Source organism: Elgaria multicarinata, chromosome 9 (assembly GCF_023053635.1).
Source record: "Elgaria multicarinata webbii isolate HBS135686 ecotype San Diego chromosome 9, rElgMul1.1.pri, whole genome shotgun sequence".
NCBI lineage: Eukaryota > Metazoa > Chordata > Lepidosauria > Squamata > Anguidae > Elgaria > Elgaria multicarinata.
Window position 1 is genome coordinate 625,097 of NC_086179.1, and position 27,191 is coordinate 652,287.

The 27,191-nt window shown below is 54.5% G+C and overlaps 1 protein-coding gene across 1 annotated transcript in view; it reads left to right on the forward strand.

Moving 5' to 3' along the window:
* SND1 (staphylococcal nuclease and tudor domain containing 1) overlaps window positions 1-27,191 on the forward strand; it is a 225,939-nt gene that overhangs the window by 106,926 nt on the left and 91,822 nt on the right. The window contains exons 12-15 of the mRNA XM_063134449.1: window positions 2,915-3,015; window positions 17,645-17,755; window positions 21,646-21,718; window positions 26,516-26,657. Of these exons, the coding sequence (XP_062990519.1) occupies window positions 2,915-3,015; window positions 17,645-17,755; window positions 21,646-21,718; window positions 26,516-26,657 (427 nt within the window). The remainder of the gene's footprint in view (window positions 1-2,914; window positions 3,016-17,644; window positions 17,756-21,645; window positions 21,719-26,515; window positions 26,658-27,191) is intronic.

Sequence of the window (27,191 nt, forward strand, 5' to 3'; positions counted from 1 at the left end):
AGACAAGCTGGAGCGTGTTCAGAGGAGGGCAACCAGGATGATCAGGGGTCTGGAAACAAAGCCCTATGAAGAGAGACTGAAAGAACTGGGCATGTTTAGCCTGGAGAAGAGAAGATGGAGGGGAGACATGAGAGCACTCTTCAAATACTTAAAAGGTAGTCACACAGAGGAGGGCCAGGATCTCTTCTCGAGCCTCCCAGAGTGCAGGACACGGAATCAAGCTCAAGTTAACAGCTCAAGTTAAAGGAAACCAGATTCCAGCTGGACATCAGGAAAAACGTCTTGACTGTTAGAGCAGTATGACAATGGAATCAGTTACCTAGGGAGGTTGTGGGCTCTCCCACCCTAGAGGCCTTCAAGAGGCAGCTGGACAACCACCTGTCAGGGATGCTTTAGGGTGGATTCCTGCATTGAGCAGGGGGTTGGACTCGATGGCCTTGTAGGCCCCTTCCAACTCTGCTGTTCTATGATTCTATGATTCTATGAAGGCCTCTAGGGTGGGAGAGGCCACCGCCTCCCTAGGTCACGGGTTCCACGGTCGTACTGTTCTCACAGCCAGGAAGTAGCTGCTCTGGGCTTCCACCACCTCCTGGGGCTTCCTCTTCCCTCCAGCCACATTCGGCAAGTGGCTGAAACGAGAGCTGAGGAGGCTGCCAGTGCCGCCCCCCCCCCCCCCCCCAGCCCTGCCCTTTGATGCCTTGTGCTGCAGAGCTGAGGCTCTTCTATGCCAGACTTGGAAGGAGGCCACCGGCATCTGTGGCTCCTTCCGGTTCAGGAAGGGCAAACGGGCAGCCAGTCCAGCAATGCTCTTGGCTCAGAAGCGCCCCTGTGCCCAGGCCGTGGGGCTCCATTGCACCATGGCAGATGATAGAGAGGTGAAGGGTGTTTTCTGGCACACGTCCTGCTACTTCTAGAGCTGGCAAAACTAGCCAGGCCATGTCTCGGACCCTGTCTTTTGTTAATTCTTACTCTTAATATTGTCTTTATTCTTAATATTCTTAATATTTCCTTGCTGGTTTTATTTAAAAGTTGATCCTCTAGTTGATATGATGATCATAGAATCATAGAACAACAGAGTTGGAAGGAGCGTATAAGGCCATCGAGTCCAACCCCCTGCTCATTGCAGGAATCCACCCTAAAGATGATGATACTACTACTACTACTACTACTACTACTACTACTAGTAGTAGTAGTAGTTACCCGCCTCTCCCTCTGGATCGAGGTGGGGTACAACACAAATAAAAACACCATAAAATACATACAACTAATTCAAACGTTTAAAACCAGTGTATCGTTAAAAGCAGCACACCATTAAAAAAGACATCTTAAAATTCAGCTGGGTAGGCCTGCTGAAAGAGATCCGTCTTTATGGCTTTCTTAAATTCTGGAAGACTGTTAAGTTGATGAATCTCTCCCAGCAAGCCGTTCTACAAACTGGGAGCGGCAGAAGAGAAAGTCCTCTGGGTAATAGTTGTCAGCCTTGTTTTTGTTGACTGGAGTAAATTCTTCCCAGATAACCTGAGTGTGCAGGACGGATTGTACGGGAGAAGGCGATCTCGCAGGTAGCCTGGACCCAAACCATGTAGGGCTTTAAATGTAATAACCAACACTTTATACTTTGCCCAGAGACTAATTGGCAGCCAGTGAAGAGATTTTAAGACTGGTGTAATGTGATCCCCCCTGGGTGTACCGGTGACCAGCCTGGCTGCCATTTTTTGCAGTAGTTGAAGTTTCCGGACTAGGCACAAAGGTAGCCCTATGTAGAGCGCATTGCAGAAGTCGAGCCTTGAAGTTACCAGTGCGTGGACTACTGTCTTTAGGTCTTCTAACTCTAGGAAGGGGCGCAGCTGGCGTATCAGCCGAAGCTGATAGTAGGCACTCCTGTCCGTCGCATCTATCTGGGCTGTCATTTGGAACGACGGATCCAGAAGCACCCCCAAGCTGTGAACACAGTCTTTCAGGGGGAGTGTAACCCCATCCAGAACCGGTTGACACACCTCCAAACCCAGGTTGCAGGCTTTGACAGTGAGCACCTCCATCTGGTCTGGATTCAGCTTCAGTTTGTGTTTCCTCATCCAGCCCATTACCACCTCTAAGCATTCATTCAGAGGAGACACACCTTCCTTAGCGGACGCTGCTGTCGAAGGCAGAGAGAAATATACTTGGGTGTCATCAGCATACTGATAGCACCCCGCCCCCCCCCCCAATGCCTCCGCATGATCTCTCTCAGCGGTTTTATGTAAATATTAAATAGCATTGGGGAAAGGATGGCACCTTGTGGTACACCACACGGCAGCGCCTTCTTTGAGGAGCAGCTATCCCCAAGCATCACCACCTGGAACCTGCCAGAGAGGTAGGACCGGAACCACTGAAGCACAGCTACCGCACGCTGATCCAGAGAGGAGGAGGGGAGGAAGGGGGGATGGCCTTCCTTTTCAGTGTCCTGGGCGTTTGGCTTATGCTGTGGGTCTGGTGGCCGCTCACCCTTGGCTGGAGTGCTTGGGGTGGTGTTGAACTGGAGACAGCTTTGTGGCTTCATCTGCGCCTGCATAAGGACTGCGAAGTGGTCCTCCTGTATCTGTTTTGCAAGGAGCTCAGCTCTCCCCCAGGGTGTGTTGCTAGCAGGAGGCCCGCCGTTTCCCCGCTTGGAGTGGCTGGCTTCCGTGGCCGCCCACCTTTATTATTATTATTATTATTATTATTATTATTATTATTATTATTATTATTTATTTATATAGCACCATCAATGTACATGGTGCTGTACAGAGTAAAACAATAAATAGCAAGACCCTGCCGCAAAGGCTTACATTCTAATAAAATCATAATAAAACAATAAGGAGGGGAAGAGAATGCAAACAGGCACAGGGTAGGGTAAAACTAACAGTGTGCCTTGCCTGTGTGCCTTGCTTTGCAGGTGAACGTCACAGTGGACTACATCCGACCAGCCAGCAGCGCGACAGATACGGCGCCCGCCTTTTCGGAGCGCACCTGCGCCACGGTCACCATTGGCGGCATGTGAGTGTTGGACTGGAGTGGAGGGGGCTGCGGCTGGTAGGGTTGGTGGGAGCCTCAGCTCTCTTGTGTGGTCCGAGCAGAAAGGCAGGAGCCACTTAAAAGCTGCCCTCCAGGGCGGGCTGGCCCAATGAGCTCTTTTCCCCTCACCTGCTCTGTGGGGTGACTGGGGCCTGGGGCTCTTCTCCCCTTGGCTGTGGGAGGTGATTGATCTCATTGTAGGGAGGAAACTAGAAGGCTAAAATTCTAGGGCCCCTAGTATTGAAGACTCAGGCACACCCATCTCAGATAGCCTCAGTTTGGCCCAAGTGTCGTAGCTGCAGGCGCGCTTGAGGGTTCGAGACAGAATGTTTGCATTCACCCAGGTTACACTTAGAGCTTAAGACATCTACTTAAACCAATTAAATGTGTTTTATTCAAGAAAAGACAAAGTTTAACACAGTCACCGACCCTTTACCCAAACAAAGCAAAATGTCACGCTCACAGATCTTGTGGCTGTGCACTGACAAATTCTGCACCACTCATAGCTGACTTTCTCTGCAGAGGGACTTCCATCTCTCCCAGGCCAAACTAAGGAGTCACGGAGGCCGACGCGCCAGGCTCGGAGCAACATCCTGGATCTCATCAGGCTTAAAAACCCTTCTCAAAGTCAGGGACCTCCCTCTTAGTACATATTCATTTAAGCAGGATTTTAAAATATCTAGGTTCATTGGTCCACTTCATCAGTTTATCCTCTTCCCAGAATGTCTCATCCTTTCTGACCTACTTGTTTATCCCTAAACCGGACATCACTTCTGCTTTTCATGTGGTCAGCTGTCTAGTTTACTTCTCTTTTCTTCCAGACACGGGGATTTTCTAAACCACAACTCTGCCTTTCTCTAACCATTGACCAGTCACTTAGTTACTTTAGGAGGAACACGTACTGCTGGAACAAGTCACAAGCGTTTAATGGCGAACGTCTGGTCATTTGAGCAATATCAAATCTTATCAACCCACCACCCCCACAAATCTTACCTTTATCTCTGCCTTAAAGCATCTAAAAGCTCCTTTTGTAGTGATTCTCTATAGGCCCAGTTGCTCCCTTAACCTTAAAGCATTTCCCCACTACTCCTATATCGCTTTAAACCCCTTTTATGCCCCCAAAGCTTCTTTCCCTATGCTATCCTAACAAGCCCTTATAACCCCCCACCCTTTGCACATACTAAGTAAAGTAAATAAATAAATACGTTGCAAAACCCAAGACAAACTCCTCCATCAACCCCGTTAACGGTGTCTTAGACGGTTGCCATCATCACTTCATCTTGTGGAAGAGAATTCCACCGCTTTTTTTTTTTTTTTTAATAATTTTTATTCATTTTCAACACTATATAAACATAAATGAACATTTCCAAAATATAATTGAAACAAACACAATAAGAAAAAGAAATACATCAAATATCTGCTTCATACATATTGAATAATTGTTGAGTACAAATATCAAAAACTTTTACATATGCCTTATCACACTACAACATTTTCATTCTTAACATAAAAGTGCACCCCCCACCTCGGGATCATTCTTGAGTCCAAAATCTAATCGTTTCTTCTGATGGTGGTTTCCCATTTCCCTTAGTAAACACGAACACTAGGAACTGTTTCCAAATTCCTTCGAACTCATTTATTTTAGTTACGCCTTTTCTCCACTTAATATTACATGTCAGTTTATCATTAATGGCTATATCCCATACTACTTTATACCACTCCTCAATAGAATATTCCCCTTGGATCTTCCAGTTCCTAGCTATCATCAATCGTGCTGCAACCAACAAACTCGATATCAGCTCTATAGTTCCTTTTCCACACTTTATATCTTCAAATAGTGACAGCAATGCTATTTTTGGTGTTTGTTCTATTTTCATTCCCACTATTTCTTCAATTTCTGAGAACACCATCTTCCATAATCTTTGTACATATTTGCATTGCCACCACATATGTAAATACGTTCCTTTTCCCCCACATCCTCTCCAACAATTTGCTGAATGTTGATCACTTATCTTGTTCAATCTAACCGGGGTTAGGTACCACCTCCATAAAATTTTAAAATAATTCTCCTTTATTCTTACTGATAAACTTCTCAACACTCTTTGTTTCCATAGTCCCTCCCAGCTCTGTCGCCCTATTTGTATCTTCAAATCTGATTCCCAAATCACTTTCTCTGTATTCTCTCTAAACTCCTTCTCTAACAATATTTTATATATTTCACTCATTAATCCTTTTGAAACTATACTACCTCCTTTTCCTTTCTCCTTACTTACTACTAATTCTTCAAACCTCGTCATCTTTCTGCACATTCTATTATCTTTAATCCACTTTTTATTCCATTGTTCTAATTGACCATATTCTAGCCAAGATAGCTTCTTCTCCTTTAACAAATTTTCCATATCTTCTCTTGTTTTAATATCTCTTACCCAATCCTTTAATTTTATTTTATTTTTCTCTTTTAATATTTTACATAATCTACCCTTTAGATCCTCTGGGAAATTCTTTAACATTATTATCGGTGCTAAGGGAGAGTTGCTCGGAAGCAGCTTCCCTTTAAATTTGCTCCAAATTTCCCATTGAGTCCTCAGGAGTGGATTATCTATACTTCCAACCCATTTTCTTCCTCCATCTTTAAAAAAAACATTCTCCAGATTCATCTCTACCTTACTTATGATTTTTTCTTCCATCCAGTATAAATCTCCTACTCCCATAATTGCTTCTACAACATGTCTTAATCTATTTGCTACGTAGTATAATTTTATGTTTGGGAGACCCATTCCCCCCTTTTTTTGGCTTAGGTACCAATTATTTTTATTCACTCTTGCTCTCTTTTCTCCATTACAATATTTATTAATAATATTTTGCCAACTTTTTATCTCGGTTTCTGATATTTTTATAGGTAGCATCCTAAATACGAAATTAATTTTAGCTAGTATCTTCATTTTTATCAAAGCTATTCTCCCAAACCAAGATAAATTTAATCTTTTGTATTTCTCCAATTTCTCTAATACCTCCTTCTTTAACCTCGTTAAATTTTCCCTTTCTAAATTCTCTAGATTTTTTGTAATTTTAATTCCCAAGTATTTAATCTCATTCTTAACTTTCAATTCCATCCCCTTAAATTCCCAATCCTTTTCTTCCTTCTTAGTATAGTTAAACAACATCATCTCTGATTTAGACCAATTTATTTTTAACCCTGTAATTTCCTCAAATTCCCTCAACTGATATTTAATTCTTTCTAATTTTCTTAATGGATTCTTAATGGTCAATAAAGTATCATCCGCAAACATGTTTAGCTTTATCTCCCTTACCTCTCCAATTCCTTCTAATTCTTTATCCTCCCTTAGTGCCTTCGCCAAAACTTCCATAACCATTACAAAAAGGACCGGCGAGAGCGGACATCCTTGTCTTGTTCCTCTGGCTAGTCGTATCTTTTCAGTAAGTCCGTCATTTACCACCACTACCGCCGTATTTTGGGAATATAACTGTTCTATTACATTTTTAAATTTATTTCCAAATCCCAATTTATCTATAATACTCTTTAGTGCCTGCCAGCTCACACAATCAAAAGCTTTAAAAATATCTAATGCCATAATACCTGCCTTAATATTTGCTTTTTTTATTACATTTATTACATTTAAAACTCTACCCACTAAATTATGCATATGTCTTCCTACCACAAACCCACATTGATCTGCTCCTATATATTCTGCCAAAAATTTATTTAATCGTTTGGCCATAATAGATGTAAAAATTTTAGCATCCTGATTTATTAAAGAAATAGGTCTATAAGAATCAGGATTAGTCAAATCTTTATCTGGTTTTGGGATCAGAATTATCACTGAATGTTCCCATGATTCAGGTATCTTCTCTCCTGATAATATCCTATTATAAAGTTCCATTAATTTTGGAACTAAACAATCTTTGAAGACCTTATAATATTCTGGACCCAAACCATCTGCTCCTGGTGATTTACCCACTTTTAACTTATCAATAACTTCTTCAACTTCTCTTTGAGTTATTTCTGACTCCATTAACTCCTTATATTCTGATTTTATTTCCTTCTTTATAAACCTTCCAATATACTCCTCCACCTTTTCTTGTTGAATTTCTTTACCCTTGTACAATTCCTGATAAAATTCCTGAAAAATTTTTATTTTAGCTTTCATTGCATGACAATAATTCCCTCGACTATCTTTCAACGTTTCTATCCCATTCCTCCCTTTTTCTTTTTGTGTGAGCTTGGCAAGCAACCTCGAGTTCTTATCACTGTTTTCAAAATATTCCCTTTTCATATACATTAAATTCTTTTGAATCTCTTCTATATTTAAGTTTTCTAATTGTTTCTTCTTAGCTTGTATTTCCACTAATTTATATTTATCTTTACTTCGCCAATATCTTTCCTCCAAGTTTTTAATTTCTATCTCTAACTTTTCCTGTTCTGCACGTTGTTGTCTTTTTAAACTACATGTTTCTCTAATACAGATTCCTCTTGCTACAGCCTTCATGGTGTCCCAAATGACTGACCCAGCTGTTCCTCCTTTTTCATTAATTTCCCATGCCTCCGACAGTTCCTTCCGAATTTTATCTACTATTTTATTGTATTTCAATATCTTTGTGTTCAACTTCCATCTATATGCCTCTTTATAATCTTTCTTAACTGTAAATTCTAAACTTAACAAGGCATGATCGGTTACTTTTATTACCCCCATTTCCATTTTACAAATCCTCGTTGCAAAGTCTTTTGAAACAAATATATAATCTATCCTGGAGTATGTATGATGAACTGGGGAAAAGTATGAAAATCCAGGCCTATTCCCATAAAGTAAGCGCCACGAATCTAAATAATCATTTTCTTTTACTAATTTATTCAATATAGTCATATTGTTCCTCTTTTCAGCATTAGTGGGATTTGACCTGTCCCTTTTATTATCCATAACCATATTAAAATCCCCAGCTAATAATGCATACCCCTCCTTAAATTCTTCTATTTCTTTGAACAGCTTTATAAAAAATTCTCTATGCCTCTCATTTGGGGCATAAACATTAATCAAAGTATAAACCTTTCCCTCAATTTTACCTTTTAACATAAGATATCTACCCTTATCATCCTTTTTTACCTCTTCTAATATAAACCCACTTTTTTTTGAAATCAAAGTGGCCACTCCATTTTTTTTTGATGTCCCTAATGATTTTTCATAATAGGCTAACCACTTTAATTTTATCATATTCGAATTCTCGGAGCCTTGGTGTGTCTCTTGGATCATTATAATATCTGATCCCTCTTTATTTAGCATTTGTTCTATTCTCTTCCTTTTCACGACTGCCCCTAAACCTTTAACATTGAGTGTTGATACCTTTATCTTTTTATCCATAATCACCCTTTTGAAATCTCTTCCGATCCCTTGTGCTCAGCAATTCAAACTTGCTTACATAAAAACACAAACTCCATACATAAAACCCACACCCTCCTACCCCGATCCCTCCTCCCCTACCTTCCCCCCCTCCCCACCCCCCCACTCTAATCCCCCCCCCATATCCCCGTGAGTCTAATACTCCAGCCATCTACTTTAAAGGGGGAGGGGGGAGGCAGTGCTGTGCCTGGCCGGCAGGTCTCTATATTAGCATTTTTATTTGCAATTATCTCCAACATAATTAACAATTCTCTTACTCTCCAGATGTCCCAGCCTCATTCCCTCCCCCACCCACTCCAGCCCCATCTGCTTCCCCATCCAGACCCAGCCTCTTCAGCAAATCTTTACCTTGATCCAATGAGGTTACTCTGTATTCCCTCCTCCCATATGTAAATCTTAAAAAAACCGGGTAACCCCATGCATAAGGAATTTTATTCTTCATTAATGTTTCCGTTATTGGTTTAAGACTACGTCTCCAATTTAATGTGCGTTGAGAAAGATCATTGTAAATTTGCACTGGTTTGCCTTTACACTGTATCTGAACCTTAGATCTCAATCCTTTCATAATTTGCTCTTTTTTGTAATAGTTGCCAAATTTCACCAATATGTCTCTAGTCCCTTTGTAGTTTTTCCCCCCCACACGGTGGACTCGGTCCAGATCCGATCCATCTATTGGAATGTCAGGCGTCAGCTCCTTGAACCAGTTCACGATAATTTCTCTAAGATCTTCTCCTTGCGTCTCCTTCAGCTGCTTTATTCGAAGCGAAGATCTACGAGATTGATCTTCCAAGGCGATCAAACGCAATTCCCATTCTTTAAATTGTATATTAGTTGATTTTTCGAAAGCCTCTTGTTTCTTCTGGTCCAGATCCACTTTAGCCTCTATCTTTTTGATCTTATCCGAATTTTCCATCGTTTTATCCATAATAGTACGCATTTGTTTTCTGAATTCACTCATTTGCTGATCCATTTTTTTAAAAATAATCATGTTATTTTCTGCTATAATAGCCTTGATTTCCATTAAAGAGGGAGGGTTACTACCACTTTCTTTCCCCCCTTCTGCCATGTTTCCTTCTTTATTTGGTATTGTATCCAAAGAGACTGGGTCTATATCTTCCTCTTCCTGTTCAACTCCAGGGGCTGTACTTCCCAGGAAGGAGAGGTAAGCCAAATTATGATTTGAAGGTTTCTTTTTTTGTTTATTAAGCTTTTCCCAACTTTTGATCTTTTTTTTAACGTTGGGCATGGGTCCCTTCTGGGTAGGGCATAAATCTTAGAGTCCAACTCTCTTCCTTAGCAACTTATGCTGGCTTCTCTATTATATAGCACTCACAGCTCCTTCTTCACGAGGAGGGGGGAAAAATCCAGTTCACAACAGCATTCACTAGAGGGGATCAGATTTAATCACTCAAAGTCTCTCACATCCCACATCTCCCTCACCGAATGCCAAATGCAGCTTTTTTCACCCCTTCACCCCCCTTCTCGCCACGCCAATAAATCCAGTCAACCACTTTAACCTTAGAAAGCCAGCATTCCAATCGTTCCCATGTGAGATAAAGATGAGAGGTTATATCACAGATCAATGTCCAGCAAACATAAATTCCTTCTTTTTAAACTGCGTCAGTCAGCGTTTACTTTCACTTTTCATAGAGTTACCGTTTAGACAGACATTGCATTAATCATAGTTCATCTCACCTCCCTTCTCCAAATCTCTCCACTTTCCCGGCTCCTGTTGGTTTTATAATCATTTTCTGTCAGTTGCTCAAAGATTCATGCCCATTAAAAGAGAGATAATTGCCTTTTCCGGCAAGCGCCGTTCAGAGCCTCAGAAGAAACCCGCCATCGCTCAGGCTGCCAAGCTCCGCCCCCCCAGAGAATTCCACCGCTGAGCTCTGAATCCTGCCTAGGCTTCTGTTTATGTGGCCTAAAATCGGGTTTAGGTTTTTATCAGCCGCCACGTGCTGTGGGCGCATGTCCAGCTTATGATCCGCCAAGGCCCTCCACGCGACCGTTCTGCCCAGCCAGGTCTCCCTGATCCCGTACTTGTGCCTTTGATTCTTTGTAGCTACCTCAATGCAGGACTTTACATTTATCTCCTTTGAATTTTGTCTTGTCGATTTTGGCCCAGTGTTCCCATGTGTCGAATTGGTTTTGAATCTCGTTACTGACTGCTCCCTCCCCCCTTCAGCTCATCTGCAAAATTGATAAACACCCCTTCTACTCCTACACCCAAGTCATTTCTAAGCACGTTGAAAAGCGCAGGGTCTTGGACAGGAGCCCGCTTGACACGGGCCGTTCATGAGGGCCACGCTGGGTGTGGCAGCTCGACCAGCAGTGGATCTTATCCGGCAGGCGTATCGTCCAGCCCCCACATTTTAGCAACTTGTCAGCAAGGATGTCACGGGAGATTTTGTCAAATGATTGGCTCAGATCAAGATATACTCGGTCTACAGCGCAGTCACGGAGGCGAAGGGGGCCTGGACTGGATCCTCTTTGCTCCAGTACAAGCATATAAATGTGTGGAAGAAATGCATAAAAGTTCTGCATGCCTGAGGCCCCCCCCCCCCGCATTCCCCAGAAGAGCTGCTTCCAGGGTGCTGGTGTTCGTGGCCCTCCCCTGTGGCATCCCCTGTGGCCCCGGGAAGGCTAGCTTTGGGAAATACGTGGGGGCTCTCTGGAAAGCCCCAGGAAGCACGATCAGGCCACCAAAGCCGCCCGGCGTCCCTCGGTGCTCTGTGCCGCTCTCTGGGGCTGCAGGGCAGCTGCGTGTCTTTCAGAGCTGCCCTGAGTGGGCCAAAGGTGACGGTGGCGCTCCTTGCTCGGTGCTGGAGCAAACCCTGTGTGCCTGGGTGGGTGGGTGGGGGTTGGCTCAGAAACGTGGCGTGGAGCTCTGGTGTCCTGGCCAAGGCGGCTGTGCGGCTGAGGTCATTGGGCACTTGGTTCGAGCAAGCTCCCACCCAGTCCCTTGGCTACAGCTGGAGCCCATTAAAGCAGGTGGGTGGCTGGGTGGGTGGGGGTCCCTTGGGGGTCCCTCTGACAATCCCATCAGGAATGCCTGAGGCGGCTGATGGCCTAGCCAGGGAAGCAGGCCTGTGATTTGGCAAACAGGCTACATGCCTGGGCTGGCAGAAGCACAGACCCAGGATCCCAGGTGGCAGGGGGGTCCCACTGTCCCTCCTTCTTGGCCCATGCAGAATTCAAAACGGCGCCCTGGACCCCCGCAGGGAGCTTATGGTGACATGCAAAGTGGCCCACAGAGGCTCTGTGTTCAAGTGGAGAGAAGGCCTGGAGAGTAGAAGGCAGGCAAGGAGCGTGTGGGATTCTCCCAGCTGGGCCAGCATGGGGATGGGAGGGGGGGGCTTTGCAGTAGAGAGACCCATGTCCACGTGTGTGAGTGGGACGGGCAGCTGATCTCCTGTCTGTCAACTGCGAGGGTGGGGAGCAGCCAGCCTCCCCCCCCCCCGGCAAGTGCTGCGGTCTGCTGGGGGGCAGTGGCACTGGCACCAGCCCGAGGGACACCTGGGGCCTGCTGGGGGCTGGAGACACCCTCTCCCCCCAGGCTCTGATGCTTGCAGTCAGTGTGGTTGCTTTCCTGAACCGCCACTCTCAGTCTGGCTCCTATGAGGAGAGACTGGAAGAACGGAAAGGCATGTTTAGCCTGGAGAAGAGGAGACTGAGGGGAGACACGAAAGCACTCTTCAAATACTTCAAAGGTTGTCACACAGAGGGGGGCCAGGATCTCTTCTCGATCCTCCCAGAGGGCAGGACACAGAATAACGGGCTCAAGTTACAGGAAGCCAGATTCCAGCTGGACATCAGGAAAAACTTCCTGACTGTTAGAGCAGTACGACAATGGAACCCGTGTCCTAGGGAGGTTGTGGGCTCTCCCACCCTAGAGGCCTTCAAGAGGCAGCTGGACAACCATCTGTCAGGGATGCTTTAGGGTGGATTCCTGCATTGAGCAGGGGGTTGGACTCGATGGCCTTGTAGGCCCCTTCCAATGCTACTGTTCTATGAACCTATGATTCCTAACCTATAATTCCAAACTGGATCAGACCCGGACACGCACTGTCTGCTGACAACAGCGGGGTGGGGGTGCCGTTGGCCCTGGGGTGGCCGTGCCCCCTCCCCCGGAAGCCCCAAACTCCGTGCCTTGGGGAGCGAAGCTGGAGGCTTCTGTGTGGCTGGGGGAGAGGACTGCCCTTTCGGGGGGCTGCACAGCCTCTCCTCTCCCCGCTTGCCTGGCTGTTGTCAGCCGCCCCTCGCTGCTCTCGCCACAGATCTGCCACGCTTGCTGTGCTGGCGGTTGTGCCGTTGCTCCTTGCCACCTGCCGAATGGAAGGTCTGGGCCAGGGCCGGCCGCCTTGCTCCCTCCCTCCCCCCGCCTCTGCCAAGCTCCAGCATTGAGCCCCCCCCACTCAGCACAAAACCTCCATGAACTGATCAGCTGCAGGCGTCGCTTTGCCAACATGCCCCTGTGCCAATCTCCAGCGCACAGCCTCCGAAGCGCCTGCACAGAGCGGAGACTCGGCTCTCTCGCTCTCCCCCCCCCTTCGCCTTTCTTCCAGGGGTTCCTTGTTTGCACAGGCATCTGCGAACACGGTGGAAATGCAGGCCGCCGGGAGCTCTTTTTTGCTGAAAAGCTGAAAGCAACCGGCTCCCTGGGGAGCGACCCTGGACCTCTCTGGCCACCACCCAGCTGGGCGAGCATCGGATCCTGGCGCGACCCGGCAGGGGCAGGAGCAGCGGTGGCTCAGGATGGGGCTCCCCCCCCATCCCAACCCTGCCGTTCAGATGGCTGCTTAGGGCTGCCGAGAAGCCTTGATGTGGTGCTGGGGAGGGAAGGGGATTGCGGTGGCTGCAGGTGGCCCAGAGGCCAGGAGGCCACGTGGTCAGTCACGGCGAGAGCGGTGGGGCCACTCTTCTGCTGTGCTCTTGACCTGGGGGCAGGCAGGGAGGGAGGGCAAGGCGTGTCGCAGCCTGGCTTGCTCCTTCTCTGCGCCAGGCAGGAGTCCCTCCTCGGCCCCGGGGGAAAGCATGCCGGCTAGTGGACCAGGACCTTTCCCACTCTGTCCCGTGCAGGTCAGGGCTGCTGGTGCCCTCTGGGTTGTGCTGAGCTGGGGGCGGGGGGGGGGAGAGGCAGGGGGTCAGCGCTGGCGTGTCCCCGGAAGGCAGGGCGGGGAGGCAGGCCGCCAAGGGGTGAGCAGCGCCCGGCCTCCAATGGGCCACCAAAGTCTTTGCTGAGCTGTTGGGCCTGGAGGGGTGCATGACGCCGGGCGGAGGAAGAGCCTGGCCAAATGCCTGGGCAGTCGGGGCAGAGGGCTTGGAGCTGCCAGCTGAAATGTGGGGGGCAGGAGCAGCCCTCGTGGGGCAGGCCTGACTATTTATTTATTGTCAGGTGTTTCTTGGCCGCCTTTCAAGGCAGAAGCCTTCCCAAGGCGGCTTACCGCAACAAAATACATAAAAGCAGTTGAAATATTAAAAGCAATAAACACAATAACTTTAACAACAATAAAAGCAAACCATAAAAACCAGCAGCAGTAACAGCGACAACAGCAGTCATACTAAGAGACAGCCAAGGTAAAACAACATGTTTTCAAGGCCTCCTTAAAGCCTGCAACAATGATGCATGATGGCGCTCCAAAGGCAACTTATTCTAAAAGTGTGGGGCCACTGCAGAGAAGGCCCTGTCACTGTGGCTCCCACCTCACTGATCTCACTCTCACGGGTGGGCAAATGAGAAGGGCCCCTCATTCCGTTCTTAAAGGGAGGGCAGGACCAGCGCTTTGGATCGGGCTCAGAAACACTGTGGCAACGGCACAGCTGTCACCGGACAGGCCTCATGTGATCGGAACTCCTCGTTCCCACTCATCCTCAGGCGGCAGCATTCTGCACGAGTTGAGGTTTCTGAACTGTTTTCAAAGGCAGCCCCACAAACAGCACACCGCAGTAGTCCAGCCTGGGAGCCACTAGTGCAAGGATAGCTGAGGCGAGGTCTGTCCTCTCCAGGGAGGGCCACAGCTGGCGCTACAGCCCAAGGTGGTGGAACGCACTCCCGGCCGTCCCCAGTCAGCGCGGAGTCCAGCAGCCCCCCCGCCCGACTGCGCCCTCGGCCTTTTAGGGAGGGAGCGGCACCCACCTACGACCCGTTGTGAACCTCCATCTGAAGGAGCCGGTTTCCCAGCCCAGAGGACCTCCGCCTTGATGGCCCTCTCCGGATCCTCTTGTGGCGGGGGAATCCCCTCCTCCTCCTCCTCTTGTGCAGGAGAAAAGGCCGCCTGTCCACCTGCGCGTGGTGTGGAAGCCAGAGGGACACCTGCTGTTCTGCACTCTGTTCTGCGTGTGGGAGGGAGGCAGGGAGGGAGGCAGGGACAGACCCCCAAGGAGCATCCATGGTGTCAGCAGCAGCCCCCTGCCCCCCTCCCTCATGAGCCCTTTGCTGGCCAGGCCCAGCAGGCTCCTCTCTCTGGCTCCTCCTGCACAGACCCTGCTGACGGTTACCTCCGGGGGCCGGGGGTTGGATGGCGCTCCGTGCTTTGGGGCTTTGCTCCCCTGGGCCTGAATTGCTCAGGTCCCCCCCTCGGCCCCCAGCGCAGGCTATGGGAGGCAGCTGGCTTGGGGAGGCTGGGGGTGGGCGTGGGGAGCTCCGTGGGCTGCGGGTGTGAGGCAGCCTCCTGCCTCCCGTTCCCCGAAATAGGCAGCGGTGGCGGCGGCTGATTCCTGATTGCCTGGCATTTCGCGCCCTGCCTCTGCAGCTGCCCCGTTCTCTTGGCAGCCAGTTCCCTCCTTTGCCGATCCTGCGATGTGCCTCCCCCCTCCCCTCCCCCCTTCTCGGCCCAGCCTATTTTTGGCTCCCAGGAACAGCTTCACTCCCCCCCACCCCTCCTTGCTGAGGCAGGAGCTGCTCCGAGCCAGCAGCTCTGGGCCCGTGGCCTGCCTGGGCCAGTGTAGCAGGGCGGCTCGATGCCGTCGCTCAAAGGGGCCCTGGGTTCGGCCACCGGGCCACGACTCAACGCTGGCCAGTGGAGGGGGGCGGTTGGGGGAGGAACGAACATGCAAACCGTATATTTCCATGCCACGCTGTGCAGGGGGCGAGGTGGGGGGAGGCTGGGGGTGGGCTGCTTCCGGATTACCATGGGCAAGAGAGGTGTCAGCCCCACCTTCATGGGGGAAGGGCTACAGAGCAGCAGGGAAGCCCCCCCCCCAGCCCCTGTGCTTGTGTTTGCGTGTGTGTGTGGGGGGGACAGGCTCTGTGCTTGGCTGGATCCAGAGGTGCTGCCTTATTCCACAGTCTTTGTGCTGAGCGCCCCTTTCTTTGTGAAGAAGCATTCGGGGTGGGGGGGAGGTTCAGCCACAACCCTCCCCTGTTCCTGTGGCCCAGTCTGTGGTTGACCTGTTTCTCCAGGGAGCTGTGAACCCCCCCCCCTTATCCCCCACTCCACCTGCCACTCATCAAGCCATTTTAAAACCTCCTCCTGATCTCCTCTGTCGTAGAAACATAGAGTAGCAGAGTTGGAAGGGGCCTGCAAGGCCATGGAGTCCAACCCCCTTGCTCAACGCAGGAATCCACCTTCAAGCATCCCTGACAGATGGCTGCCCAGCTGCCTCTTGAAGGCCTCTAGCCTGGGAGAGCCTCGGGGGTCTCCGTAGGTGGACTGCAGAGTGGTTGCAGAAGAGTTGAGAACACCTGTACTTTTATTTATTTTTCATGACGGACCTGTAGGCCACGTTGCCCAGGCGTCGATGGTCAAGGCTAACACGGGCCATTCATTCCCCCCTAAAACTCTGACCAGTTACACATTGCCAAATGTGTCTTGAGGCGAAAGCTGGTGCTCTGCAAAACAGGTCCAGCTGTTGCCTTGGAAAGGGCAAGGCGACGGTTGCGCACGTGCCTGGATGAGCAGAAGGTGGTCCGTTGAGCCCTCCTCAAGTTGTCCGTGGTGGTGGGGAACTCGGCACTGCTCCTCCAGGATGAGGGAGGTGGGAGGCGAGCCCTCGAAGGGCCCCTGGGCCCTTTCAACCTTGATTGATTGATTGATTGCTTTTCTATACCGTCCAATAGCCGGAGCTCTCTGGGCGGTTCACAAAAATTAAAACCATTCAAAGTATAAAACAACAGTATAAAAACATGATATAAAATACACTATAAAAACACAACCAGATTAAAATCAGCAGCAGTGCAGAAATAAAAATTTAAAATACAAATTTAAAACAGCAAAGTTAAAATTAATTTATAGACTGTTAAAATACTGAGAGATTAAAAAGGTCTTCACCTGGCGTCTGAAATAATATAGCGTAGGTGCCAGGCAAACCTCCTTAGGGAGCTCATTCCACAGCCAGGGGGTCACAGCAGAGAAGGCCCTGCTCCAGGTAGCCACTTGCCTCACTTCCCTTGGCAGGGGCTCATGGAGAAGGACCCCTGAGGGTGGCTTTCGGGTCCGGGCAGGTACATAGGGGAGGAGGAGTTCCTTCAGATAGCCTGGCCCCAAGCCATTTAGGGCTTTGAATGTTAGTACCAGCACTTTGAATCGGGCCCGGACCTGGACTGGCAGCCAATGAAGCTGGAAAAGGACTGGCGTAATGTGATCTCGCCGGCCAGTCCCTGTTAGTAAACGTGCTGCCCTGTTTTGTACCAGCTGAAGTTTCCGGACTGTTTTCAAAGGCAGCCCCACGTATCACGCGTTGCAGTAATCCAAACGAGAGGTTATCAGAGCGTGGGTCACTGTAGCTAGGCTATCTCTGTCCAGATAAGGGCGCAGCTGGTATATCAGCCTGAGCTGGTAAAAGGTGCTCTTTGCCACCGAGTTCACCTGTGCCTCAAGTGACAGCTCTGGATCCAAGAGCACCCCCAAACTATGGACCCGATCCTTTAGGGGGAGTGCAACCCCCTCCAGAACAGGGTGAACGTCACCTTGCCGGACAAGCCAACCACCCGCTAACAGTGAGCCGCAGAGCTTGTCTGGATTGAGTCACGGGGAGTGAAGCAGGCCAAGGCCAGGTGCCAACCCTGTGGCCCCGAGGCGGGTGCGTCGCCTTCTGGGGACGAGCGGGGTTCCTGTTGCTCTCCGAGATCACGGAGGAGCTGCTGGGGGGGCTGGGCACAGAGGGGACGGTGTGGGGCCTGCACAGCCAGAGCCCCCGGGAGCCTTCCCTGCCTCCGCCCTCTGCGGCTCATGGCCTCTCCTCTTGCCTTGCAGCAACATCGCCGAAGCCTTGGTCAGCAAGGGGCTGGCCACGGTCATCCGCTACCGGCAGGACGACGACCAGCGTTCTTCCCACTATGACGAATTGCTGGCGGCCGAGGCCCGGTGAGTGCAGCTGAGCACCGGCCGAAGGCAGCGCCCCCGAGGGGCTGCGGGAGCGGGACCTCTGCAGACTGCTCCAGCGCAAAGCCTGCGTGGGGCGGGGGAGAGGGCAAAGGCTGGGAGGATGCGGGAGCCCTGAGCGGACATGGGAGCGTCGAGGGAGGGGCGGTCATGAGCCGCCGGGTCATGACACAGCGGGGAATCCGCCCCTTTCCCGGCGAGCGTCTCTGGCCGGAATCCAGGCCAGGCGGCTGGCCACTTGCTCCCAGGGAGGGGCCCCCTCTGCACGGCTGCCCAGGGACAGGCCTCTGGCCGACGGCCCGGCTGCTGCAGGTCAGCGGGTACCTAATGGTGTCCCCGGAAGGTTTTAATTCCGGCACTCCCAGTCGGCAGTGTGAAGCAGACCCCGTGGACAGAGTGTCTTCGGAGGGGAGGGGGGTGTTCTTACACAGATTGCATGTGTGGCGAGGTCTCCCTGGAGTAGGCCTGGGAGACGTTTTGCAGTCCCGGGACCACCTTCTCTTGGGGCTCGCCTTCTGGGCGCCGGTGGAGGGCTTTTCTCGGGCCCACGCCTCCTCCAATGGTGAGGCTCCTCCGGGTTTTGCAGGCAGCCGTACAGCCCGCTTTAGTCAAGGGATGCGCCAAAGGGCCGTGATTCACCCCGCCCCCCGCCCACCTGCCCTTCAGAGTCATTCAGCCCCCAATTAACCAAGCGTGCTCAGTGACAGGGCTGCGCTGGGAACCTTGGTAGCCTGCAGGAAGGAGCGATGGCACCGCCTGGACCTGACCAGAGCAATGGCCTCCGAGCATCATGGCTGGCATTGGGCTTTGGGGGCCCTGGCCAGGCTGGCACTGCAGGGTGGCTCCCCTGGTGGGGCTTCTGTCGGAGGGCAGCAGACAGCCGCCTTGCCAGCCCAGCAGCCTTCCAGCCGGCCCAGGTGCTGGAGAGCCCCCCCCCCCCCAGGCACGACCTCTGCACCGAGGGTGATTGGCAGCCAGCAGCGAAGGTTTGGGTAGCAGGAAAGGAGGGGCCATGTTGTGGAGCAGGCAGGGTGGGGGGCTTCTGCCCTCAGGTGCGAAGCAACCCCCCCCTCCAGTGGGCTCCTGCAGGGGTCGGGCGCTAGTCCGGCGCAGAACCGGGACGTGCTTATTTTGCACTTTCGGTCGGGCCCTTCTGCCGTCTCCAGCGGCCCTGGGCCTGGTGATGGGGCAGGACCCTCCCCTCGCCAGACCCCTTGGCCGGGCATTTAGGGTTGGAGAAGGAGCGCCTTTGTGGGCCTCAAATGGTGGCAGAGAAGGGTTTGAAAAGCCCATCGGGGCGGTTCTGAGGCTGTTTCAGTGGTGCCCTTTCCTTTCCTTTCCTGCATCACTAATCTCTGGAAGATCAACACAGTCTTTGAGAGAAAATGGCGCAAAATGCAAATGTTGTGATCGAGGCGGAATCTGCTCCAGGCGCCTGGATTGTTCCGGTGGCAGGAGCGGGACGTGGAGGGAGCTCAATCTGCGCGGGGCTCCCGTTCTCCTCCTCCCCTGCCCCCAGTCCCTGTGCAGGGCTCAGCCGCGGAGGGGGCGGGCAGACGGTTTCTTCGGGGAGGGCTTTGTTGCTCCCAGCCTGTGCAACATGCGCTTCCTCGCCCAGCGTTCCGGAGGACGGGAAGGGCGGCCCGCTGGCCGGCTTGAACGCCTCTCCTGCCCTCCTGCCCGGGGCCAGCATTGTGCCGGGATGGGCTCCTGCAAACAGCTGGTTCCTGGTGCAGCGCGATTCAACAGGCCGGAGCGGCCCGGCTCATTGACGGCTGCACAAAGGCCCGGCAGGCGCGCTGCCTGTCTCCTCGGAGCGTTTTGTTTGCTTTGCCTCGGCGGAACAAAGGGCCGCCCCTGGGATGGGGTGGGGCGGGAGCAGCCACGGAGCCGGCCTGGCAGGGGCAGCGTCCGAGTCCGGCTCCTCCGCTTCTGGAGGCGTCCGAGGCGGTGGAAACGAAGGCAGGAGCGGGGAGAGGGGCGGGAGCCCTTCGGTCAGCCACCAGGCCCCAAGGAGCTGGGAGGCAAAGGGGAGGCCACGAGAAGGGCAGCTGAGCAGCCGGCCCTGGCCGGGTAGCCCCTGTCCCCGCCCTGGCTTTCTGGGAGAAGCCGTGGAGATATCGCCCTGTGGGCCCTGCGGGGGGTGGACTGAGGCTGGGGCCGGGGGCACGTGGCAGGGCGCTCTGCCAGCCTAGCATCTGTGGGGGCCCCCACACGCTCCCCCGTCCAGGCACTTGCTCAGAGTGGCCCCGGCATGCCTGCAGGCGGGCTGTGCGGACGGGTGGCTGAACCTGCGCCCTGTGGCCCCCCAAGGCAACGGCTTCCAGGGCGCCTTCCCACCTGACCCCGGGGCTGCAGAGGGAGCTGGTTCTCTTGGAAGAACGGTCTCACGCAAAGGTCTCTTTGCCTCCTGCTGCTGCTGCTGCTGCTGCTGCCGCCGCACTGGTGGCGGTGGGCAGCGTGTGCCCACCCACGCATCTGCCCTCATCTGCCCCCGCCCCATGTGCACAATGAAACAGTCCCCGAAGACCTCCCGAAGTGCTTGGAGCATCCGCGCCTGGGCGTGGGTGGGTGCCGTTCCTGGATCCCAGGCCTGCCTGGGCTCTGCTCCACTTCCTCTCTTCTGCTTTGAGCTCCCCCGGGTGCAGCCGTGAAGGTGCAGAGGGCGCGCTCCACCTCTCTGTCCCTCCTGGATCCAGCCCCCCACCCCTGGCCGTGAGGGAGGGCGGAGGGCAGGGCAGGGTGCCTCCCGTCTGCGTCTCGCAGGAGCCCCCGTGCAAATTCTCCAGTTGCTCCCACTGCCAGCAAGGGAGGGAGGCAAGGGGGTAGTTGGGGGTGTGTGTGCGTCCATACGCAGCTCTTCTGGGACGCGTTGAGAACCACAGGGGGCGAGGTGGGGGCAGCATTTGAAGCAGGAGCTCTGCAACGGGGCGGGGGGCCTGGAGCGTCCACGGGGGCGAGGGGCAGGCTAGCAGTGGGGCTCAGGCCAGCTCAGTGCTCCCCTGGCTGCCCTGCTTGGGCCTCAGTTCCACCTGCCCTGCCGCCCTGCCCATGACGTCTGAGTGGAGCCTTCATATCCAAAGGCAGTCTGTCTGTGTTCCTCCCACCCCTCCACAAAGTTGCCAAGCCCTCCTTCAAAGGCAGTGTTTGCCTTCTTGCAAGACCCGTGGCTGGCCACTGTCAGAAACAGGCTGCCAGTCCACGCACACGCAGCCCACCCCACCCCGCCCCAAGCATGCTGGGCTGGCAGGATGGGTCTGACGCTGCCCTCCGTGGCGGCGCGTCCCTCGCTGTGTCCAGGCTAGAGGAATATGGGGGCTGGCTGGCAGCGCTCTTCTGCTGCTCCTAGGGGGGTTCTAGTGGCCGTGGCACCCCCGTGTTGGGGTCACCTGCCGAGAGGTCTGGACTTTGGTGCAGGAGCCCTTTGCTCCGGCCGGCCTCTCGGGGGCGCGTTCAAGGCCTCCATTCAGGCTACGTCTCATTTAAGAGCAAAACCTGGAAGGAGGAACGGATTTCCATTAGAATTGGAGCCGCTGAAGAAGTGTATTTTGCATTTCAGTGTTACAGGCGATTAAGCACCAAGAGGAACGGGCCGTTGACGATCCGGCTGCCCTCTTGGTCCTGGCTTTTCTCGGGGGAACAAGGCAGCCCCGGGTTCAGCACCTTGGGGCTGTGGTGGAGCTCAGGCGGGCGCCTTCCCAGGTGTTTCTGTTTGGGGCTAAGAAGCCCCTTCCTGTGGGGCTGAGGCAGGTGCTGCGTGCCAAGTGGGGCAGGGCCCCTCTTCCTCCTCCTCTTCCTCCTCCTCCTCCTCCTCCTCCTCACGTGCTTCTAACCCCCTGACAGCTGTCTTTCTCTCCCCCCCCCCCCGGCAGGGCCATCAAGAACGGCAAAGGGCTGCACAGCAAGAAGGAGCTTCCCATCCACCGGGTGGCCGACATCTCCGGGGTAAGGAGGGCTTTGCCCGGGTCAAGGCTGCGGCCAGCTCCCACCGGGGGCCTTGTGGGAGGGAGGGCCGGCTTGGGGCAGGCAGTCCAGCCCCCCATCGTGGAGAGGGCAATGTGCACGTGGGCTCAGGGAACGGCCCAGCATCCCGGCGGGGTATTGAGAGTCCACTTCCAGCCCTCCAGATCAGGGCCTTTGGAAAGGGATCTGGCGGTTGCCTGAGAGGCCTCGGAGATCCATGTGTCCCTGCCCCCTGCCCCCCATTCCTCGGCTGCCCTCCGCCTCCAGACGGAGCTTTCCGGGGGCCGCAGACGCCGTGCAGAGCCTCCTCCTCCCCCTCCCCCTCCTCCCCGGTGTCTCCTCGTTACAGCGCTTTGATTGCATCTGAGTGGCTCGCTGTGCCAGGGAGAGCACTGTGGCTCCAGCTAAGCGATTCGAAGCCGCCTCCGTGGGCAGGGCATCGAATCCCGGCCTGGTGCCGGGAGGCATCCGAGGAGCTGCACCGCTTCGTCACCTGACCTCGCCTGGCGGCTGAGCGCATTCCTGTGCCTGCCAAGAGGGCGAGAGCGGACGCTCCGAAGCCCTCGGGAAGCTGCTCCCCCCCACCCCGCTAGCAGCCCCTCGGCGGCCGCCTCTGTGCTGCCTCGCAAGGATCACTGGGCCTGCCGTGATCGTGGAGGAGGGGGCGTCGGCCTGTCCTGGCGCACCCTCTCCCTTCCCTTCCCGGCATGGAATCCTGCTCTGGAGCAATTTACAAAATAACTTAAGCCCTGGAAGCCCAGCCTGTGTTGGCATGACGGAGCCACAACTGCCGAGAGGGGGAGGGGGAGGGGGAGGGGGAGGGCCTGCCTCCTCGCCCCCCCCACCTGCCCACCCACCCCCGCCCGCCTGCCTGCCTGCCTGTCCATCCCTCCACAAAGGCCTCGCATAATTTTGCATAATTGGCAGCGCTTCACATCAACATAGAGTTACGATTCTATTTTTCTCCATTCTATTTATGCATAATTTCCTTTCCATTCAAAGATAATTAAGACTGGGGAGGTTTAAAATGCGGACGCTGCCTGGATCTTCTCCGTCTTGCGCTCCCTTCCTGGGCTGAGGAGCAGCCAGGCAGCTCCTCTCCCTTCTTCAGAGGCTGCCAGCGTGAGCTGGAAGAAGGGACGGCTCCGGCCTGGCAGTGCTGCAGCCGGGAGAGGAGGGGGGGAGTTCCCATGAGCTCTGAAAGGGATTGGGGCCAGCCAGGCCCTTCCTCGGCTGCCCACCCCCGCCCCACCTGCGCTCGGCGCTGAAATCGGGCCGCCCCTTGGGAGCCGGGGCCTGGCCCTGCGACACTGCCCCTGGGGCCTGGCTGACCGAGGCATAGTCCCGCATACTCAGCCGAGAGCCTTCCCCAAGAGAGGCCGCAAAGCAGGCCCTGAGCTTCAGCTCCTCCACCCAGGGCTGGAACACGTCAGCTTTGCCGGAGGATCCTGGTCCAAAGCCCCCTCTCCCCCCCCACCCCCCACCCCGGACCCTAGTCTTAGCACCAATGCGTCTGTCCAGAGATTGTGCACTCTGGCAGAACGATCGCTCTGGGCTTGGCGTGCCCAGATGAGGGAAGGGGGCGAGGGGGGCACAGCGGGGGCAACATAGAAGCAGCGGGGGCCAACAGGATGCCTGTGTGGAGTGGCTGGGCTGCCTTCCACGCCAGCCCGAACTGGCACGGGGCACACCTCCTTTGGCACACCGCACAGCCGTCTTGCAACCAAGCCCAGAATGGCGCAGTGCGGTTTGTGCCAGATCTTTTCAGTCCATGCGGCAGGAGCCCACCATCCTGCCTGCCTCCATCCATGGCCAGAAGAGGCTGGCTTCCTGGCTCCGTGGCTCCCAGCCCAACGAGCTGCACTGGGCCTGCGGGGCGAGGAGGCGATGCCTGCCGTGAGGGCACAATGCAGGGTGCTGCTTCCGCCGGTGGCAGAGGCCGCCTTGTGGGCCGCTCATGCTTGGGCCTGCTTGGGCCAATGCCTTTTATGCAAGTTCCCGCACTGACGGGCGGGCCTCCTTTCCCCAGCCGGGCTCACTGGAGGGAGGGATGGCCGGACAGTAGCTTAGCTGGGTCTGAGCCCCTCCCTGTCCAGCCTCTTAGAATCGTAGTAGACTTGGGAGGGGCCTGCAAGGCCATCGAGTCCAACCCCCTGCTCAGTGCAGGAATCCTCCTTAGAGCATCCCCGACAGACGGCTGCCCAGCTGCCTCTTGAAGGCCTCCAGGGCGGGAGAGCCCACCGCCTCGCTAGGCCATGGGTTCCATTGGGAGGTAGTGGGCTCTCCTGCCCTACAAAATGCAGCTGGACAGCCACGTGTCAGGGATGCTTTAAGGGGGTTGCATACATTCCTGGAGGAGAAGGCTGTCGATGGCTACTAGTCCTGATGGCTCAGTGTCAGAGGCAGGAAGCCTGTGGGCACCAGTTGCTGGGGAACGTGGGTGGGAGGGTGCTGTTGCACCATGTCCTGCCTTGTTGGTCCCTGGTCAGCAGCTGGTTGGCCCCTGCGTGAACCGGCTGCTGGCCTAGATGGACCCTCGGTCTGATCCGGCCTCAGGGCTCCTCTGCTGTTCGACGGTCTTGCCCTTGCTCGTCAGGCCCGGCCCGGCCAGGGAAGCTGTTTCCCGGCCATCTCCCGCCCCCCTTTGTCAGGATTTCAAGGAATCCCAGATTGAGAGAGTTTGGCCCACGGTTCCGCCTTTGCTTCTCTCCCCCTGCCCATGATGACTCCTCTACACATTAATCAAATCGTGACTCTGGTGATCACTGCTAGTAATTAGTAGCCTTCATTAGCTACTCCCGTTTTAGATTTGCATATGTTAGACGAAAGCGGTGAAGAGCTGGCGAGGGTTCTCCCCCCCCCCCCGCTTTGCTTGCCGATGGCCGTTCCGCACGTGCGCATGAACGTCTTGAGCGCACATCTGTTCCATCAGGGCGAGGAGCGCCTGTGCGCGTTTCTGCGGGGCTGCCGTGCGCATGACCACCCGAGAGGGTGTGTGAGTGGGAGGGTGCTGCTCCGGCCTTGTCTCTGGCGCTGCCTCCCACGTGTCGTGGGCCTCGGGGCAGCTTCGGGGTTGCCTGAAAGCGCAAATGTCCGAGGCAGGGAGGGGGTGGGGCAAGTCGGAGCCAGAGGCCGGGCTCAGCGGTCGGTTCCTGGGGCAGCGAGGAGGGCCCACGGGGCCGGCTGCCTTGGGCGAGGCTCTGGGGGCCCTGGAATGAGCAGGGTGGGTGGGTGGCCTGTTTATTTTATTTCATTTCATTTCATTTCATTTCATTTATTTTTTATTACATTTATATACCGCCCCATAGCTGAAGCTCTCTGGGCGGTTTACAAAAGTTAAAAACAATAAACATTAAAAAGAGATATACAAAATATACAAAATTTAAAACCACCAAAAGTATAAAACCCAACAATATCCATTTGAAACAACTCTTCTCGGGTCAGTTAGGCTGGCTCCGTCCCTCCACGAGGGAGGCCTGGCTGGGCGCGCTCTCCGGCCGGCCCGCCCCCTCTGCTCCCTTCCTGAGCCCACCTGTGCAGTGCCGGCCCTCGGGTGCAGGAGCCTCCCGGGCCCCTCGGAGGCCCCTCCCGCTCCCCCTCCCCCTCCCCGTGCTTTGGCCGTGGAGTCAGGCAGCTGGGCGGACTGGAGCCCTGCGGGGGGCTTGTGGCTCCCAGCGAAGTTCCCTTGGCTGCAGCAAGTTTCTCTTCATGGGCGGCTTCCCCTTTGCCAATTGAGGCAAGAGCAGAAGCAAAAGCCGCCTGGCTTCGCTCTTCAGCGGAGGAGCTTCTGCTGCCGCCGCCGCTGGGCTATTCTGCCCCCCACCCTGCACATCACACACACAATTTGGTGAAATAAATCAGCTGCTGGTGGCACTCGCCGCCTTTGTTTCTGGAAAAATTGCTGCGTGCAGAGATTTGGGCTATGATTTCACACAGGCCAATAAGCCAGCCAGGCAGCAAGGAAACCCAATGGGATGAGGCAGGCCCAAGGCCCAGGCTTGGCCCGCAAGGAGCGGCTCCAGATTCCGCCTCCTCTGGGAAATGCATTTCCTCGGCTTGTTCTCTTTGTCCTCTCCGGTGGGGTCAGGGAGCAACGGGCTGGCGGAGACGGTGCGGACGCCTCCGCTTTGCCTGCCTACGGGGCCTTCCGACGCAGCAGGCGGGCAGGCAAGCGGGCAGGCAGGGTGGGGGAAGGAGCCCCCTTGCGTCTGTTCCGGAGAGGCCAAGGGCCCCTTCGCGCAGCAGCGGATCAGGCTGCCCGGCGTGGGGCGAGCGTCCCGGACACGCCTCGCTCGGCACTCCTCCATCTTCTCCTCACTCAGGGGCAGCTTTTTAGTTTCTTTTGGAGGGCTGGATGCTCCTGCCTAGGTGAGCTTGTTGTTAGGAGCAGAAATCTGACGTCCAGCTGAGAGGAGGCTTGTGGGGCGGGGGCGGGCACTCCGCGCAGCCCAGGTCCGTCCGTGCGAGAGAGAGGACACGGCCGTGGCACTCCAGGTGTGCAAAGACCGGGGAGCGTGGGGAAGGGGTGCTCCGTACGGGGCTCCCCTGCTGAGCTGGCCCGCCGAGTCACGAACCCGGAGTTGCGCCTGGGGTCCCGGAGGCCTGGTGGCTGCCCTTGGCCGCTGCTTCCCTCTGGGCTGGCGGAAGGAGCAGCGGCAGCAGGCCCTGCCGGCCACCAGCCCCCGGGGGGGAGCAGCCCTGCCGGCGGGGGAGGCCTGGCTGTGGGTGCGCCCCTGACAGGCCCCCCTTCATCCCCCTTGCCTTCCTTTCACCTTCCAGGACACCCAGAAAGCCAAGCAGTTCCTGCCTTTCCTGCAGCGCGCCGGCCGCTCGGAGGCGGTGGTGGAGTACGTCTTCAGTGGCTCTCGCCTCAAGTTGTACATGCCGAAGGAGACCTGCCTTATCACCTTCCTGCTCGCAGGTGAGCTGGGTGGGTGGCTGGGGGCAGGCGCAGTGGGGTCTGGTTGGGGAGGGGGCATTCCCTCGGCTGTGTTGTTGCCATTGATTCTGAGGGTGGGGGGGCGGGGGGCGTCCTCCAGGCATCCAGCCTGCTGCTGTGCGTGTGTGGAGACCCACGGGCGTTTTGCGGTCCGTACGTGACAAGCCGGCTCGGAACGGTCTGAGCTCCGGTTGCAGCAGCCTTTAGGCGTAGGCGCCGCCTGTGAGTGGGGAGACGGGCCCTGAGCCCTCCGCTCCGTCCTGTGACTCGCTGGCGCCGATCCGTTGATGGGAAATAGGCAGCTCTGTGGGCAGGTTTGGGGAAGCTCTTACATGCTTAACGGAGGCGGCTTCCGCCCCCTGGCCCATCCGGTCTCCTTGTCCCGGGCTCGTGGGACGGGGTGCGCAGGGGCCCTCGATCTCTGCCCAGTGGGTGGGTGGGTGGGTCTCCTGTTCCTCTCCAGCAGCGCTTCTGCCAGCAAAGGGAAAGGGGGCTGGCGGCTCCTCTAGGCAAAGC